General features: G+C 36.8%; 2 protein-coding genes across 3 annotated transcripts; both read right to left on the minus strand.

Moving 5' to 3' along the window:
- Positions 1 to 2,309: 2,309 nt before the first annotated feature.
- Positions 2,310 to 3,485, minus strand: LOC149395005 (uncharacterized). Its single transcript, XM_089614179.1, has 4 exons — positions 3,461 to 3,485; positions 3,293 to 3,368; positions 3,027 to 3,232; positions 2,310 to 2,914 (listed from the first exon to the last, which is right to left on the minus strand). Exons 1-4 carry the CDS (start codon positions 3,483 to 3,485, stop codon positions 2,310 to 2,312), a joined length of 912 nt encoding a protein of 303 aa, XP_089470305.1.
- Positions 3,486 to 7,587: 4,102 nt separating this feature from the next.
- On the minus strand, positions 7,588 to 10,173 carry LOC149395006 (uncharacterized). 2 transcript variants are annotated; one of them, XM_089616059.1, is made up of 6 exons: positions 9,976 to 10,173; positions 9,861 to 9,887; positions 9,704 to 9,766; positions 8,028 to 8,106; positions 7,883 to 7,928; positions 7,588 to 7,812 (listed from the first exon to the last, which is right to left on the minus strand). In XM_089616059.1, exons 1-6 carry the CDS (start codon positions 10,015 to 10,017, stop codon positions 7,803 to 7,805), a joined length of 267 nt encoding a protein of 88 aa, XP_089472185.1. In that variant the 5' UTR covers positions 10,018 to 10,173; the 3' UTR covers positions 7,588 to 7,802. The 2 variants fall into 2 exon arrangements, with proteins under 2 accessions (XP_089472185.1, XP_089472186.1); XM_089616060.1 differs by lacking the exon at positions 7,588 to 7,812 and having other exon boundaries at positions 7,879 to 7,928.
- Between the last annotated feature and the right edge of the window lie 10,151 nt (positions 10,174 to 20,324).

A 20,324-nucleotide genomic window follows, 5' to 3' on the forward strand; every position in this document is an offset into this window, starting at 1 on the left:
TGCCTTCATTGTCGTCGATTTCTTTTTCGCACTTGATCTTGTCTTCATGTTTTGTTTAACAAAACTATACCTATACTTCAAAAACAATACAAAATCATTGAGTTCACATAAATATACAAACATATTAACGATTTAACGAAAAACCTAAACTCACAGGTATAACCTAAAATTCCTTTATACACATATACACAAATTTACAATATAAATAATTTCTTTACTTCAAAACCATAACTGATAAATTTAACACAAATCAACAAAAATCAACACAAATCAACACAGATCAACAGATTCCACAAATGACTTTTGTCTGTGGACATTAACGCCATATACACAAATCAACACCATAACAAACATTAACGATTTTAACCCATAAAGATTTAAAATTAAAAGTAATGAACGACAACACTAACAACCACCAAGGATTCGAAAAAACACTAAAGAAATTTCAGCTACAAAGTATCACAAACAAAATCCCTAATTTTTTCAAAACAAACGTCATAAAAACCTAGCCCTACCGATTATTGAGTTTTTAAAGGAAACCCGATTCGCTCTTCTTCAGTCGTGAATCGTAATCGGCGCTCGTTAGTCATTGTTTATCATTCGTTGTTCGCCAAGGGTTTTAGGATTTCAAGTTTTTGGGCGCCGGTTGATTTTCCATTTTCTCGCGTAAATTAGGTTTCAAAAGTTTAAATTGGAGATTTCCATTTTCGAGAACTGTGTCTTGCCATGTATATGTGGGTGTGATGATGATTTCTTCCCTTTATTTAGCATTGAATGCAGTTGAAATTTATTTGCTGCCGTGTATATGTGGGTGAGATATCTTCCACGTTTTGTGCAATATCTGACATTTATTCAAATATATTTTGTTTATTGAATACTATATCTCGTCATTTTTCTCATTATGGAGGGTATAATTATCTGATGAATTTGGTTAATGTTGTTTATTGGCTATTCCACAAAATAAACAAAACATTTGTTATTTTGAAAATTTTATGTTTTAAATTGGCTATTATACTCGAGCTCCCATTTCAAAACACATACTAAGTTCAAAACAGATAAAAAGAGTCAATAGTAACTTGAGTGGCATTGGGGTTGATAGTTACACTCGGATCGTGCTTGGATGTCACAACATTCTGACCATGCCATGTGACTCGTATATGTAGTGGTGTAGTTGTTGAGATGCATATTGTAGTTTTGTTGGTCACCTCCAACAACATTGTAGAGGACAGGATACTGAGGTAATACTCCAACTAAGTGGGGACCGGATATAACATATCCAATAATTTGAGGCAAATCATCATCTACGCGGAGTCCAAGGAGGCAGGAACGGGAACAAGGATAGGCACATGCACTGGATAAGGACATGCATAAGGATATGGATACGAACCTTCATCTCCTTGGTACGACATTTGGTCAAACGACATTGAGTCAAATTGAGTCGCGATGAAGTCGACGTCATATTAATAAACATATCAGAATATAGTAGTACCTTCCAAGTGGGTCGCGCGCTCTGTAGTCCTCATCTTAAGTAGCTTGGTATCCTGATCCCATAGTCCAAGGATCATAAGGAAGACCAACACCACCGCCACCATCACTACCATAGCCACTATCACTACCAAGACCAACACCAGCACCACCGCTACAACCATCATCGTCATCGTCGGATGAAGATACATCCACCTCGTCACTCAATACTCATTCGACATTGATACTTTCTGATTGAGTTTGTGCAGCAACTTGTGGCTCAGGTCATTGCGATTCATCATCGAGGTGGGAAGGTCGAATCCATTCAAGAAGAATATCTTATTCCACATCGTCACCCATGGCTTGCATTGAAGTTTCTATGATGTCTAATGGATCTCGCCTCTCATTATTTTCGTACCTGTCTTTCCGGTCTCGGAGTTGTAACTTCATATTGTAGGTACAAAACATGAGTTGTTCCAACCTTTTGTAAGCTAGACGATATCGTTGTTTCGTGTGGACTAGCGCAAAAGTGCTCCAATTTTTTTTCGCATGTCGATGCTGATGATGTTTGCGAAAGAATTCGCGTGGCCAACCTCCTTAACATGGGTGTCTCAATCCTGAACATTTCATTCGGCTACAAATGAGTCTTATAATCAAACTTTGATAATGAATGTCTATACCATAAAGCATAATCTACATGACTTGGATAATCATACCAACAATCATCTTCTCTCGGTTAGCCATCGCACTTTTCTTCCCGAACAATCTTTTCGGATCCCGAAATTGGATAAGCTAGGAAACAATATTCGTAAATTAGAAATTTGAATAATACAATGTGCATAATTTTAAACACGTTCCGCATTCCCAAGTAAAGAGTAATCATCATGTGGATGCAAGGTCTCAAATACGATAGTCACGACATTAACATGCTTTGGCTTCATCACGATGTTCGGATTGTATTGACACCTCGGATTTAGGTAGTAGTTTCCCTGATGTAATAGGTGACCAAGTTGTCTCTCCCACCTTTCGACCGCAATATCCACAACACATTGTTTGCTTGGAATTTTTTCTAACTTTGCCTTCATTAAGTTGAAAACGTGGTAAAGCGCACCTAAGGTCGGAACGAGTTCTCCATCCATGAAGCATACATCAGTGTACATGGGCTTGAATTCCTTACAAACTTCGTCAATGTGTAGCCAAAAAGTCGTGTCAATTACTTTTGACTCAACAAATCTTTCGGTCGGAGTAGAACGGAACGTGGACGTCTCCCACCAATCATAAGTGAACATTTTCTTCAACCCTCCCTTATCACCTTTTAAGCTTATAAGATCTAAGTAGTTGGTGGAGAAGCTTGTCAGATCTAGACGAACAATCTCACTTTCACCTTGCTCTCTCATCTTCGACAACATCATCCCATGTTGTAGATGAATTTGGTAATTTCCCTTGTATCCTTCACGACCGTTAAATAGTATTTATCTTATCAACATTTTTCAACATCTAGTCCATGCAATGAGCAGCAGATGGTGTCCAATACAAATTAAATTTCTGCAACAACTTCATACCAGCCTTTTTGTTTGCCGAGCCATTATCCGTCACAATTTGGATCACGTTGTACTGTCCGACCTCTTTCACCACCTCACACAATATCTTATAAATATAATCCCAATTATTTATCTTATCAGACGAGTCGATAGACTTCAAGAAAACAGTCTTACCAACTAAGTAGACCATGACATTGATGACGCTCAATCGAGATGCTCTGGTCCAACTGTTAGACATGACGGTGCACCCATATTCTTGCCATATTGGTCATTGACTATCAACGTACATATGTGCATCCGTCACATATTCTTTAAGGTACGTGTTGTGAATCTCGTACAGGTAAGGTAAAGGGATACCACAACCTGTAATTTAACAAATTTTACATAATCCAATAATCAGAAACCCATTAATCAAATAATCATAATCCACCTAACAATTTTACAAGTTATCTTACCCAATTCTTCAGCTTCGTGCATCATATTCTGAAAATGATGAGACTTCACTTTTTTTGCCGGTACACTCTCGTGGATGAAGAAACGACTCACAATTTTACCTGAAACGCTTCTTCAGTGAAGTTTTTACCTTCGGATTAAGGCTTGCTTGCCGTGCACTATATGATCGATAAAGAGATGGTGCAGCTGTTGACATAATCTTTCCCAAATCACGGTGTGATTGTGAACCTCCGCCTAGACCGGATCTCCAATTTGCCACAGCAATTTCTTGACGACTGTTTTTTCATTGTCTTGTATAGTTTATGCTTCATCTCATCATCTATGTCTCCTTCTTCGTCAATGGACCGAGAGTCGCACGCATCTCTCTCCGAATTGTCTCCTTCATCGTTTGTTTATTTTTCTTCTTCGTTTCAGCCTCATGTAGCAACAACCTCATCTATTCTCTAACATCTGCAGGACACTTCTCACATCGCTTAACATTCTTCTTCGAGTCGTTTCTACTCAAGTGAAGTTTCATACGTGTCACACCCCCTCCTCTTGTTGTCACTCCACAATAGTTGCATGTGAAATGATTAAGGCTTCCGTCTACTTTCGTACGCCTTCATCCGTCATCGTTCTTTACCTACAAGCATTGAACAATAATTTTGTCCAAAAATTAGTAAATATCAACTAACAATTTTATGACATTATCATCATTAATCAATTTCATAACAAACATTTCAATCTGAAGAAAAAAAATTAATAAAAATCATTACAATCTAACAATTTTACGACATTATTAACATTAATAATCAATGTAATATACACAATATTTTTGGAACTTTTCTAAAAAATCTGAAAAAGAAACATACGTGAACCACACAATCTTAATAAACATGTTTCGTTCAACGACATTTTGCAAAAGAAAATCAAAACAATACGAAAATTAAAATTTTCAGTTCCGGCCGAATTCAAACATCTGACAAAACAATGCGACGGCGACGAAATTACGTCGAAATAACCAAAAAATTGCCGATTTTGTGAAGGATCTATCGAAATAACTTGGACTTGGTAGAAATCGCCATGATGTGTCGCTCGTCTTCGGCTTCATCGTGGAGAGGAAATTTCAGGGTTTTAGTCGGTGAAATTACCTCGTAATACTCCGATTATGTGTTACTTATAGCACAAATAAAACGACATTTTTTTTATCGAAATGAGATCGACGAAAAAATGACACGCCCAGCCGTCTCGACGACACAATGTGGCGAAACGACCAAGCTGCAATTTTTGTGCCGGACTTTCAAAAATAACGCGATTTCGCCGAAATTTTTTCCGTCATATCCCGAAATGTTAATCATTGCTTAAAATATCCGCAATAATGAGTCTTAAAGTCGGTTGTCGGGATTTCCTTCTTTTTTATGAGCTTAATCACCATCTCACAATCCAATCGAACGAGATTGACAATTATGGTAACACATATAGTGGTACAAGCATTTGAACACAAGTAGGTAACTAAACTTAGCAATTTAAAACCAATCATTTATTAGTGGCCAATTTGATCGAACGTGCTCCAACAACCAAATCTTAAACGTAGTCCGTCAACAAATGAGGCCCAACAACAATTCGACAGCTTGCGAGTAAAAAATGGCGTCATGTCATCATAGAATATGCTATGGAAGTCTAATTTCCAGCCCATTCAAAGCCATCTATCATGGCAATCATTAAAAAAGAGGCTTATTGGAGAATCAAATGTGCCATAAAAGTTGAAGAAGAAGCAATTGGGCGAGGCAAGAGAGTGAGAGTGAAGTGACGGTGAGAGGGATTATTAAATAAATAATTACATGATGTTTGTGGACAGTGAGTCAGAAATCGCTATAAGACTAGTGACCCCTGAAATATACCCTGAATATGACTCGGAGAGCACATTGCTTCCCCTTAGACCGACACTTGTCATTATAAACTGCCACTTGTCAATCAAGACTAGAAATTCTAGAAGTAGTTTGATATATATTGAAGAGACTAAGTATATTAATTGTAATATCAATACTAAAATTTTATAATACAACAACTCTAATGCAAAAATAAAAATTGACAACAATAATACCAATTACTTGTCAATTACCAAAAATCAATCAAAACTCAAATATTGACACATTTAGTACCAAATCGGTCATGAACTGATTTGATTTCATGACACATTGACACGAACTAATTGCAATCGTGACCGATTTGTTACTAAATATGTCAATATTTGAGTTTTTGTTGACTTTATGTAAGTGATAAGCAAATGATATTATTGTTGTCAATTTCCCATGTAAAAATAACACTTAAAACTAAAATTCTAAGTTAGTTGCAAGCCATCTCCAATTAAAATAGAGGCAATTAAACCAATAGCGCAATAATTCATTTTTCTTTTAAAAAATAGTCAAAGTTTCGTTTTATTAAGAAAATAGCTCACTAGACTGAAGTTAATTAATTAACTGGTTAGGTTAATTAAATTTACTTCGAAAATAGCTCACTAGATATTAAATAAATAGTGTTCGATGATTTTTTATGTAACTTTATTCATTTGGTTTAAAAAATATACCAATGCATTATTTTAATTTAATTAATTCATAATACATACTTACTAGATATTTTTAAATTTTTAATCTAAGTTTAAATATCAAGTATTTGTTGCAACTAGTCAATCATCTACTTCTTTTTAAAGATCTAGTCAAAGTTTTATTTTATTAGGGAAATAGCCCACCAAATCGAAGTTAATTAGATTAACTGTTCAGTTAATTAAATTAATTGAACAATTAATTAAATGAAATTCGTTTATTTTCTCAATAAAATGAAACTCTTCCTAGTTTTTTTAAAAAAATGGTTGTCTGTTGCGGCCAAATATCCTCTTAAAATATTATATTTTTTTATTATTGAAAATTTGTTTCTAAACAATTTATAATAATTTTCTTCAATACAACTTAAATAATATCTACATAGGTTGAGTGTATTCCCGTCACCAAACTTTGACAATTTATTTTTGTGATTATGAAAATTGCGCACGTGTGGTTAGATCTTAGTTGCGTGTTTAGAGGATTCCTTTTTCTTTTTTTTTTCCTTCGTGATTCATCATTAATTCCTTGTTTGTTTTTTTTTTTTTCGTATTTATGCACGAAGATGTATGGGCACGACTAAAACCTGGTAGTGATGTCATTTTTTTTTTTACAATTATTAAATTGTGGTTGCCAATCCAAATATTACTAAAAAGTTGGCTATAATGCAAGTTTATCATTTTGACTCTAATAAAAATGTCAGATGACATTTTTATTCCTTTTGGTCAGTTGATATTTTGAGTGGATAATTACTAATTATTGACCAAACATTTGCTAAAATATAATTTCAATATTTCAAGAAGGGTATAAACTGCCGTATATTTTCAGTATGAATATCAATCATATAGAAAAACTGTATTAAAATATTGGCAGACTTTGGTATTAAAATGTTAAATTATTAACACACAAATAAGTATTTTTTTTAACAATTTAGTAATCAACTTTACTAATTTATTTTTATTGAAGAAAATTTATTGATCTTTTGTCAAGGAAAATTTTGCCCTTAATTTATTGACAAACTCCCTCTTGGGAAATGACTTTTCCGTTGGCAGTTTCTAAGAATATTCTAAAAGTTTTGCACCATTTGCATCTGACAAATGATATTTCCATAAAATCAAACATTGAACAACTGGTCAGTCATCAACAGCTAGCATTCTTATCGGAAAACGAGTTAAATATTGACGGTAGTTCTTTATACCTACTGTCTTACCCAATCTGATATCTGAGTAAAGAGGCAAGGGCTTACTTGGTTTGACAAATCTGGTACCAAAAAAATGAGACACGGTTTTAAACGGTCATTCCTAATCCAACAGGTTGTTCCTAATCCAACAAAGCACTTATACCTAACATTAATGCTAGACAGCATATAATTATGCAGAACCAAGTTATTTTATGAATCTGGTGTTGAACTTGCAACCACCAGAAACACATTTCGAGACGGTGAGGATATAAACTTTAGTTCGTAAGCACTGAGGAACTCATAGAACTTGATTCGAGCACTCAAATGATCAACAATCACACAGATCGAACAAAACCTAATTCTGACACTCAAATAAGAAGTAGACATATAGCCCGATTGACTTGACTTGCCAAAGAAACGAAAAATGTCATCAGTTTTATCTACTCGTAAACAGAATCAACAATCGTTTGTGTTATATATCCTACATAAGATCCAAAATATACTTTAACCAAACTCTAAGAATCTCAACACGAAATGCCTATGGAACCACAAGTTGGCAAACCTCGATGCAGCATGAATCCAAGACGATCACTTTCCACTGTAAATTTAAATGGAAAGTTAGTAAGATGAGAACGTTCCGAAAGAAATTTGTTTATTCGTGTACTTACGTGTTCATCATCAGAGTTATGTTGTCTCCTTTAAGAAGTATCCTCCCTGAAACACATACAACAAAGTTCAGATGTGTGTGTGAGAGAGAGAGAGAGAGAGAGAGAGAGAGAGAGAGAGAGAGAGAGAGAGAGAGCTAAAACCCACCTAATGACTTCTTGCTCTTTTTCTTGACGTTGACTTCTTCAGCATCATCCAGCACCAAATTCATGTACTCATCAAAACCCTGTAAGCCAAGATCGATAACCCGTATGAATCAGGACTATTCAATTCATGAATATATATATATACCATATATTCTTCAAACAACAGGAAAGAGATACGTGAGCATAGATATGAAGATTCTTCTTTTCATGCACAAGGAAACTTAAGGAATATATATATAGTATGAGACTGAACCCCAATTTAACAGGAGTTCAATATTTGCAGACAAGCGTGCCATACACAATTCGTTAAAAGACGAGAAAGTTATATATTCACAGACATGGAAAGACACCCAAAACATAGAGTTGACGTCTGTAACAGCACAGAGAGCACTATTGAAAAGAATGATAGTTTCCATAGTAAAAAAGCGAGAGTGACTGAAACATATAGGGACTTCAAACAGACGAAAGATGTGTTTTTTGCATTCATCAGTGTAAGTGTCCCTATGAGTCCCCTTTTTACATCTGTATTCCTCTCACTTAACAGAAATGATAGTCAGTATGGAATAATAAGCAAACATGTTCCTTTTCCAGTGTTATACTAGGTGTGTACGTACATATAAATATTTCAAATATTCAAATAAAAGACAATTGGCTAATTAACACATTGTATACAGCAAGTAAAAAAGCTCAAAAGGGAAGTGTGTTATCCAAGCCAAGCTTTTCTTGATCAACCAAAAGAGGAAAACAGAGAGAGTTAAAAACTGTGTGGCCGTTGTACTGAACAAGAAACTACCATAAGAAAGCAAAGAAAAAGTTCTCTTAAACAATATTTTTTTAGAAGAAACAATTATCGAAATAGTTCAGCTACAAACCAGAAAGAGGGGTGGTATTTTTCCTTGTGTACCAAAATCTGGTCAAATTGACCTTTGCAATACAAGGAGGGGGAAAAAAACATTTTTTGTTTGTTCATGAGATGCAGACCCGAAATACATCTCGAGGGAATCACAATCCATGTAACAACAAGCACTCAAGCGCATAGAATTCGAATAAAATTCACTTCCTCTCCGCTCATTAAAAGGTTTAACATTTTTATGCAACTAGACCTCTCTAAGTTCCATTTCATTACATCAAAATGACTCACCAACATGAAATCAAGGGACAAAAAGTCTAGATTTCGCAGAAATTCCTTAGCAATTTCGCATTCACTAACCGAGCACGAAATCCATTGGCGCACGAAATAGCTATAAAAGTACAAAACAACACTTATCTCAAATTCTACGTAAATCACATTAAGAGCTTAAAATTCATAAAATATTTTTTTTCCTTTAGTTAACAAATATAAAACTAACTAGGAGAAAAACACTTCTATACTGCATCATCAAGTCCCAGACATAGTTAAAACATGTTCTCTTCACACATTAACGGGAGAAAGATACGAATTCCATTGCAACCAAATTGAAATATCACAAGTTTAGGATTGTCATATCCTTAGTGAATCAGGGTTCAGCTGCTATACACAAAGTATATCCAACATATGCAATCAATAAAATAATAAAAATACGACAGTGTAGACACATGAGAACTAACATTCTTTACCAGCTATCATCATTCATCAAAACAATTTTTAACACGAAAAGTCCCTACAACGACCACCAAATCTCAAAGAAGAGAGCTTACAATAATTCGGCCCTCGATTCTCAAATCCTTCTGCTCAAAAAGCCAAATCTGAATTCGCGCTTTCTGAGGGGGAAAAACAACTTAAATCGTTAGCATAAAATCCATTAGTACAAGCTATTAGAAAGAGAAGTTCCGAAACGGAAAAAGAACGACTTACGCTCTGAAGAAATCTGAAAATCAAGTTCTGGTAGAGAAATGAACAAAAAGAGAGTCAGTGAAGCGAAACGCACGATTGTAACAAGAGCAAAGAAAGAAGAGAGACGGATACTTACAATGGGCTGGGTCATAATCCTTTGGACCTTAGTGCTCGCCATGGCTGCGAATTCAAAGGGTTTTGCGAAGAGAAAATCTTTTGCCAAAACCCTAAACCTATTTTAAGTTTTGACTGAGAGCTCTTCTCTTTCCTTTTCTTTCTAATGGCTTTTACTCTGATATCGTTCGAAACAAAGGCAACGCCACTTATTATAATTATTTTGGTATGTTTAATGTTGTATTTTACCTCATATATCCCTCAACTGTTCTGTAAATAGCATTTTGTCTATAAATAATTTAATCAATAATATTGTAATCCTCGAAAATTGAAGCTATATTAGTTATTTTCAAAAAAATGTTAAGCTTTCTAATGAAATTATATTTACAAATTGAACTTGTATATAATTTTAAAAATATCATTGAAATATATTTATTAATTTTAGAGCAATGACTAATTTCAATTTCAATTATATAATTTACGTATACGAATATTTAAAAATAAAACTCATCCGACTTCCTCATAATATGACACAATTGTTGCCTTAATTTGACTATTTTATTAACTATTTTGATAGTTATGTTACAAATTTCTTTAACTATTTCTTAATTCTAAATAAGAAATTTTATTTTTGTAGACTCCGTAGCGTACCAAATTATAGAACAAGATTATTATTGTTCTAGTTACAAAATTATATTTATCTTTGCAATTTAGAACCAAATAACCCATTACTTCAATATTTATTTTTCATTATCAAATAGAGCGTCACAATCGCACGCTACCACCGACTCAAAGGAGATGGCGAACACGAACTCGTGATCGAGTCTTGCTGAGCAGTTCAAAGAGATGCAAGATCCTTTCGATGCCGTGGAAGCGAAAAACAAGGAATTGTAGGAGCGACTCAAAGCCAAGAGGATTACCAATTTAGGGCATTGGTTATCATGGATGAAGATTCTCCTTAACACATTCGGAAAAAGAAGTTGTGGATTATGGTATCAAACGAAAGAAGTCCAAAAGACACGCCAAATGTAGGTATGAAAGGGCTGAAGCTAGCTAGTGAAGAAACTGGCAACATTTATCTAGCACTACCACAAAACTGTGGTCCAACTACATTATTTTTTAAGAAGACTACGTTTTGGTCCAAAAATAGAGTGTGAAAGTAGACTACGATCATCAAATTTTTTGCAGTTATTAGACTCCATTCAAATAAAACCGTAGTGATTAGCTTCAAATCCACCACGGTCAATATAACAACGTAGTGTAAATCTAAAATACAAAAAAATCACTAAAAATTTTAGTAGGTGGAAAATTCCCCCCACTATTTTGTTTGGAAATTTCCCTCCACTATTTTACTTGGAAAAAATTTGATGAAGTATAGACAATATTTCACTTTAACATTCAGCAATAGCAACGAAAAAGAAAAAGAAAAAAACAAGGGCACCGAAGAGCGAGAGAGAGAGAGAGACCATGGTGGCGACATTCAGCCCAAATCATCAGACCACCACCACCACAAACATCACACCCCGAACACGCTCGCCAGTAAATTCCTCTATCCAAATCTCATATATCTCTCTTGTTCTGCATTTTTCTATTTCTCTGACTCTTTTTCTCTATGATTCAATGATCGAGACTTCGACCATCACCACTCGTGCTTCGCCTCTGTTCCGGTAAGTCTACTTGTCTTTCTCTCGCTCTATTTCTCTCTCCTCTCTCTCTCTCTCTCTCTCTCTCAGTCACACTCGCGACCACTCGATTTAAGGTTTAGAATCACAAATCAACGAGCATTGATGAGGGCTTTGAAGGCGGTGATGAGGATTCAAGCCATTTTCCAAAAATCTGAAGTGAGAAAGCAAGCCTCCTTGTTCAAATGATTTGTATCTTTGAAGGCAGTGGTGGGAATATGAATATTTCACTGTGGTTAATGAACTCGTCGGATTTCTCTCTCTCTCTCTCTCTCTCTCTCTCTCTCTCTCTCTCTCTCTCTCTCTCTCTCTCTCTCTCTCTCTCTCTCTCTCTCTCTCTCTCTCTTGTTAGCTCTCTCCTCGTCGGCGACCCACTTTGCGCCATTCCTCACTTCTTCCGCTCTCTTCCCACCTCATCACCGAGCAAGGTTTATGACCTAATTTATGTATATGTTATCTAGAAGAGGGTCTTCTAAGTTGTCCATCTCATAAGGTAACAGGCGATTTCCTTGCTTCTCGTCACTTCTTCAAATCCAAAGAGAAAAAAAAGGAATTAAGGGTTTTGTTTTCTTGAATAAAGGAAGAATAAGGTGTACGGCTAAGGAGCTGTTGGTAGTGGATTCTTCCGTGACGTACAGATTTAGAGGTAATCCTTCGATTTATCTTCCTCTTCCACGAATTTCAGAGTTGGATATTCAGGGTTTGACTCTGAAATTAAATTGGTGGATTTGCTGAGTTAGGGTTTTGATTTGGGGATTGATGAAATTCAATGATGATTATGTTGGTTATTGATTGGTTAAGCTTGATTGTTGATTCTAGTTCTCTCATTTTTTTTATTTTGTCTAAAGCTAGTTGTTTTGAAATATTAAATGACTCTTTCTCGTGTATAATGTTCGGTCTGAAATTTGGATTGGAATTGGAGTTTTTATGTGTTCTAGTGCTTTAGTTATGTGTGCCTGAGATTGTGTAGAGATTTCGTGTGATTGAGTTGAGTGTTTGAGTCGAAGGAATTACGGAATTGAAATGCATTTCTAGAATTGATTGTGAAACTATGTTGTGGTGACTATAACTCTGTTCTTGATTTGGGATGTTGATGTTCACAATTTGATCTTGAATTTTTGTTTTGGTCGTTTTCATTGTTGAAGGGCTTTGATTTGTCGACATGAGAATATGTGTTTGTTATTGTTGCCGAGGATTATTTTTCTTCTGCTCTCCCCCACCCATGTTTTTTTAATGTGTTATTATGTTTTATGATTTTTACTGTCAAAGCTGAGATTACACCGACTTTTAATTAGTAGGTTGAATATGTGTTGAAATTGTGTTCTGAATTTTTGTTGATGTCGATTTTTGGATCGATCAACAATCAAGAATAAATGAATGCTAAGATATTATGTTTCAGATGGGTTTCGAAAGACGTCGTATAAGAAACAATACAAAAATAAAAACTGTAATAATAGAAGAATATTAATTATATTAATCGGGAAATGATTTACAAATGGACGAGGTGACGAACTCAATAAGACGCTCAAGACTGTAAATATAAGAATACAAAATATAATTGATTGAGAACTGGGGTTCGAAGCTTGCGTGTGTGAAAATCGTCATCTCATCTTCTATTTGTAGGCGAGATGGAACTTCCTTGTTGAAGACACGCGTCCTTTGATCCGTACTCCTCGTCAGGGCTCAAGTCGTCTCAGATCCGATCTTCACGGCGTGGTCTACTCTTTGACTGACCGATTCTTCTGACCAGGAAGACGTGGTCGTGCTGGAAAACGTGATTGAACTTGGGCCGATCTGACGAGATCGAACTGAGCCCAAGGTTGATTTCGCGGGTCGAGAGTTGAGATCGTGTTAGGCCCATAATTGATTCCGTGGGCCAATCTTCAAGTGGATATTGGGCTTTGGTCGAGCCAAAGTCCATCCGAGATAATTATTAAATAACTGAATTTAAATACCCCCACAATTCTGAAGTGCCAAAATTTGTTTGTTGCTATCGTGTGTTCGGTAGCAGAACATTACAGTAGGTGAGTGTTAGGAATATTGCTCATTGAAGATAATAAAATAAACATGAATGAATACTGAATTTAATAAGTAGATCATATAATCGTATAATTAATTAGTTAGATAGCTTAAATATTTATATTCCGCACGGTTATAGGGATATGTATTCCCAATAACTGTATCTCATTAACAATTTGGTGTCGGAGCGATTGTTCGTGACCGATACCAACATGTTTAATCCCGAACAGTGAGGTCTCATCGCGTCTCGCCAGCAGCATCGCTGTGAAATCTCTGGTTTGAGTGTGTGTGTGTTTTCTGCGTGTGTGTGAGTGTGTGGATATGTGTGTTTTGTGGCTGAAAGTGTTTGTGTGTGTGTATGTGTGTTCTGTGTGTGAGTGTGTGTGTTGTGTGTGTGTATGTGTGTGTATGAATGTGCTCACCTATCTCTCTGCCTTTCGCTCTATATATCTCTCGCACACGCCCTCGCCTTGCACGGGGCTAAAAGTCATTGGGAGTTGGTGATTCTCTGAGGGAGCTGAGCTTGGAAAAAATACTTATTCAATGTTCCATTTACGTAGATACAAAATATGGCTTGAGAAGTTGGCTAGCATAAGCTTGGGCACAAGTGTTGTTTATGGGATTTGGAACTCGAGCTTTAACACTCTTTACCATTCAACTTAGGTAAATCTCTATTCTGTAGTTCTATTTTCTTTCAAATGTCTTTGTATGGTAGAATGGATTTAAAGAAAACTTCAATATTTCAATTTGGAATTGCACTGTGTTGGTATTTGACTATGGAGTCTTAGTTCTTTAGCATAATATTTCAATTTTTTCAATTTTTTTGTTGCTCTTAGTTATTATGTACTAGTTTTCCCCTTTCTAATATATCGGATTTGAATGTAATTTTACAGGATTAAAGTTGCAAATGTTGTAGTGAAAAAAATACAATAGTGAACTTTCTGCTCCGTCTTTATGAGCCAACAAGAGGGCGGGTGAATCTAACTTCCTAATTCCTTTTACACAAGTCAATGTTTTTGTGCAGTTTTGCAGATTTGGAAATCTACTTTAAATATATCTTTATTTACTCAAAATTTTCACATGCTATAAACTTATCTACTACATGTTTTATCTTTGTATTCCTGTCTATAATATTAGGTTGGTTGTCTGTATTAGTAATATTCGGTTTATTAAAATGGTTTATAGCTTGATCCTATTTGATTTGTTTGATGTCCTTTAGGCTAGTGCTCAATGGTTGTTATTTGAAGATTCATTTGGAAAGAGTTCGCGACTTCACGACACGTGGAGGCTAGGTCATGGTGAGAGGAAGCAAAGTCAAGGCGAGAGGTGGCAATATCATGGCGGAGAGGCGTAGGCAGAAAACGAAGAAGAAATGGAGTCAGATAAAAGGATTTCGTGACACTACTACAAATTGTGCATTTTACAACACTTAAAAACTGTTGTGAAATGATTCTACAACACTTATGTACTATTGTGTAATCTAGTGTTGTAGAAAGATTCTACAACACTTAAATAACCATTGTAGAATCCTAGGGATTCTACAACACTTAGCTAACCGTTGGAGGAAGAAGGAGAGGTGGAAGGAGGAGGGAAATGTTTCGTGGGTGTTTGAGAAAGATAGAAGAAGAAGAGAAAGAATGGGAAAAAAGTGAGAATGTTGAAATTTTGGCTAAGTCCCGCCCTTGTAAAACACATGTTTTAAATTTTTAGGTCTTCCACGACAGTATAGTTATTTTTAAATGACGGATATATACCTGTCATGGTAGAAGACGTCGGGGCAGACCAAATTCCTATAGCGACATCATAATAAACGACGGTTATTATATAATCGTCATTTAAGCTTATGTTGTGACGCCAAAATATCATATCACGACAAATTTAATAATTAGTGGATATGCTAGCCGTCGTTTAAGCTACTGTCACGACAATTTTTTTGTTGTTGCGACAAATGTCAAAATCAGAGGACATGCTGACGTCATTCAAACCTTTTGTTGTGATGACGATTTCGTGACTGAACCCGATATTGTCGTGATGTAAAATCTTTTGTCATGACAAGAATGATAAACACAAAATACATGCTCTCGGGTGTTTAAAATGACACATTTTGTTGCGACCGAAAACTATATTGTCATGACTTTACTGACATACACTGTGATTATGGAAATAATTGTCGTGACCAAAACATAACAATGAACCACATCAAAGATAATTAATAGTTTTTCGTATAAAAAACTTTTAGTTTACGTAAGTATTTCCTCAGTTTCACAATGTAATAAATGAGAACATCATCATTTATTATCTATATCTTTGTCGATGGGTGGTAATCCATTCATAAACGACGAGATACTATATATATCTTCATCTTTCTCGTCATCAACGTTTCTTGATTGCATGTTCACTACTGGAGATGGTTCATTATTGGAAGGATCTGAAGCGTAAAATACTTGACTTGCTTGCGTCGCCAGAATGAAAGGGTCATTTTTATAACCTAGCCGTCTAAAGTCGACAAATGTTATGCCTTCATTGTTAACTTTAACATAGTTGTTGTCCGCTGATTTTCTCTTGAACAATGCAACTCGCAACCCACTATAATCGAGTTCCCAAATGTCTTCGATGTAGCCATAGTAGCTCATAGCACCGTATTTTGGATTCTTATCCTTAGCTGACGATATATGCATTGATTCGGCAAGTAATGTAACACCACTATATTGAACGGAGGGTTTGCTATCTATTTCCCGTGTATAAAACAATGTTAACATACGATGATGTGTACCTTGTAACCATTGATGAAAAGCATCTAGCAAATTTAACTAACGCTTTCGAATGTCTTGTCTCTTGAAATACACATCTTCTGAGCCATGTTTGAAATGAACGGTTGTGTTCTTCTTGTATCCATTTATCACTTGCACAACTTCAACCTTTGTGCCGTGACAAGAGTGTATTTTGCAAGTTGTATTGTTGGTTTTTTTCCTCCCTCGCCTGGATGAAGAACTCCTCTTATCTTCATCTCTTTGAGATCCCGTCGAGCTTTTATCTCGTCTTTTGTTTTATGTGGATCGTCAAGTAAAGTACCAACAATCGATTCACAAACATTTTTTTCAATACGCGTAACATCCAAGTAATGACGGATGTAGACTTCCAATACGAGAGATCATAGAAAATTGACATTTTCTTCCATGGATATATTTTGAGTTCCTATTTCGTAGTATTACTTCGCTTTCTCTTCCCGAGCACTTCTTTGATATCCTTGACCATGTCGTACACATCTCTATCCAACAAAATACGAGGAAGGGCTTGATCTTCTGTATTTTCATCAAATGCATGTGTCAACTTTCTAAATGGGTGATTTTTTTGGCAAAAATCTCATATGACCGAAAAAATCAATCTTTTTCCTATGTTTTAACTGAATAGAACACACTTCTTTCATGAAAATGGGACAACCAATTGAGCACTTAACCGAGTATCTTGACAGGTTTCCATACACAGGAAAGTCATTAAGTGTCAACATTAACATTATTTTCAACTTGAATGATTCTCGGCGGTAAGCATATTTCCATGCATCTCAGCTAAGGTTTCCATATCGAGTACTCATGGTTCCAAAAGGGTTCATGCCGTCCTATGCCAAAGAAAGATGTAAATTCTGTGGATCTGAACTTAATTCTGGAAACTCCGCATCAAATGATTTCCACTGTGCTACATCAGCCAGATGTCTCAACATACCATTATTCTTACGTTTATCAGAATGTCACACCATATTCTTCGGATTTTGAGAGTTACTAAACATACGTCGAAAACGCGGCATAGGGGGAATGTACCATAACACTGAAAAAATTGTACAAAAAATAATCAAGGAATTTATAAATACTGCATATTTGCAAATAAATTTTTTTTATGTATATACCTTCACTGGAATCCCTTTGACACCGTTACAAAGGCATCTTATTCTTCTTCCACCTAGACTCGTTACAAACCGGACATTCATCTAAGTCTTCGTGGGTGTGTCTATATAGAATACAATCATTTTGACATGCATGAAACTTCTCGTACCTCAAACCTAATGTGCTCATAGTCTTCTTCGTATCATACATATTTAACAGCACTTTATTATCTCTGGAAATCTCTAAGAGTCTCAAACAATTTCATGAAACTAGAATTGGTCCAACCCCTCAACGTATTTATATGGAACAACATCACTAAAAATGACCACTTTGTAAAGCTTGTACACCCATTAAATAACACTACAACATATTCAACAATTACCGACGATTTTTTTCGTCGGTAATAACCCGATAATCGTCGCTAAATGTATTTAGCGACGATTTTAGCGACGAGTATTATCGTCGCTAAATGTCCATGCCTAAATATATTTAGCGACGATTTATTCGTCGCTAAATATTTACCAACGATATTAGCGACGATAATGTCGTCCCTAAATGTTGTGACGAGAAGTTTTTTTTCATTTTGAAACAGATAATTAGCGACGACTTTTTCGTCACTAATTAGCGCGGGAAAAATTCCCGCGTGAATTAGCGACGACAAAGTCGTCGCTAATACCTTGTGTGTAATAATAATTAGCGACGACTTTGTCGTCGCTAATTATTGTTATTATTATTTTTTTTTTTTCGTCGTTAATTTTTTTTTTTTTTATGGTTTTTTGTTTATGAAATTCTAAAATGAAAAATCAAATAAAAACTAAATTATATTATCCAAATCAACAAATATATAAAATCCGGTTACGTACGTTTTCGGTTATCGAGAAATATGTAAATAATAATCTACTATACATAAAATATCTAATAAAACACTAGTTGCGACGTTTGCTTTGTCGTCCCGCCGCTCGTTTTCCCCCTCCTCGACGTGAAACGCTCTTCTGCTGGCGCTGAAGTTCTGCAGGCTGCGGCGTCGGAGTAGACTGACTTGGTCCGCCGGGCGTCGTCTGCTAGCTAGCGTCGGGAGTCCTCTGCTGGCCGCCCGTCGGAGTGTGGACACCGGGCGTCGGAGTGTGGACGCCGGCCGTCGGAGTTTGCTGGCTGTGGGATGACGGAGCGTGCTGCGAACTCTCCGGAAATTGAGGCATAAACGAGCTCAGGTTGAGGCCGGGCACCTGACTCTGTATTGCCTCGGCGAACGAGGCGATGGTCGACGTGAACACCTCCTGGGAGATATATCCTGGATGCGACGTCCCAGCCTCCGAACTACCGTAGACTTCGGCGACTTCAGCCGCCATCCGTGCTCCATGTGGCACCAAACGTCCGACGCCGGTCAAGTGATCAGTCTGCGAACCCATAATATCGCGGATCGCCTGCTGCTCTAGGACGGAAATATCAACGTCCGCTCCTTGTTGCTCAGCCTCCGCTCGCAACGTGTTGAACCTATCGACCAGTCGATCCTGATATAATTAACTAGTTAGTATATATTAATCGAAAAATAAGAAAAATAAATGTAAACTTACATAACATGCGGAGGCTTCAGGAGTCAGCCATTCGGACTTGTCGGACTGATGTTGCCGTTTGTAGTTCGCAAACAAGCTCTCGAAAGCGCCTGTCTCGGCGCTCTTCTGCATGTAAACAAAACTTCAAGTGTTAGATAATTTTAACGATTTGATGTATCATATAAACATAAAACTTACGTTCTTCATGCGGTGGGTCGAGAACCCAATCATCCCCTATCGAGTCTTCGTCTTCTTCTTCGCGCGATTCGCCTTGTTCTTCGCTTGTATGGCCTGTAATATAAGTAAACGTACACGTAAATAACAAATCGTTTAATAAAAGGGTAAACACATATTTAACGTAAATTATTTGATTACCTTAAACTCATCGCTCGTATATCGTTGTATCAGCGTCTCCCATTCGGTGTCGAGCTTAACGGTCCTCGGTTTCAGCGACCGTGCCACCTGTACGCTGCTCTTGCAGTCGATGTCGAACCATGACCGCAAGGTATGCCTCCAATCGTGAAGACGAGTCTTCGCGTCTCGAATGATTGCCGCATCGACAATCGCCTTCTTCTTCCTGGTTACATCACCATCGACTCGAATGTCGTACTTGTCTCGAATCGCTGCTCGGATCTCGGCCTCCTTCGCCGGCCCCACGTTCGTATTCGTCCACCTTGGGACCGTAGGCGAGATCTTGTCTCGGACGACCAATCCGAGCGTGTTCGCGAACGTCGCGAGATCCGGATCCATCTCGCGCTCTGGCTGCAAGAACGACTGAAACTCCTCGTTATAAATAACGACTTCCTTCACCCCGGGGCGCCGTACACGCTCAGATTGAAGCCCGACCGTCGGCCCACGCACGGCCGGTTCGATATCCTCGTCTTCTTCTTCGACGCCATCACGTACGGGCGTCGACTGGCAATAATTCGGGAGACGGGCTAAGAAGTCATCCCCGCCTCCGCTGCCTCCAGCTCCTGTAGCCGCAGCCATATGAAATTCAAAACAAAATTTATTTAGTTATGGATTCGTAATGATTTAAATCAGTTAATTTAGTAAGTAAATGAAAAACATTATATACTATCAATCATCGTCGTCTGACAAATCATCTTCTTCCATCAAATCTTCGTCCTCAGTTTCTTCGTCATCGATAAACTCTTCTTCTTCAATATTTTCCAACAAGTTCACTGCGTCGTTGCTCACTGGCTCTGGTATCGCAGACTGATGACGCGTCGACAGTGA

The sequence above is a fragment of the Urtica dioica genome, chromosome 5, assembly GCF_054948205.1.
Source record: "Urtica dioica subsp. dioica isolate 48M chromosome 5, U.dioica_male_clone48M_v1_H2, whole genome shotgun sequence".
Classification (NCBI taxonomy): domain Eukaryota; kingdom Viridiplantae; phylum Streptophyta; class Magnoliopsida; order Rosales; family Urticaceae; genus Urtica; species Urtica dioica.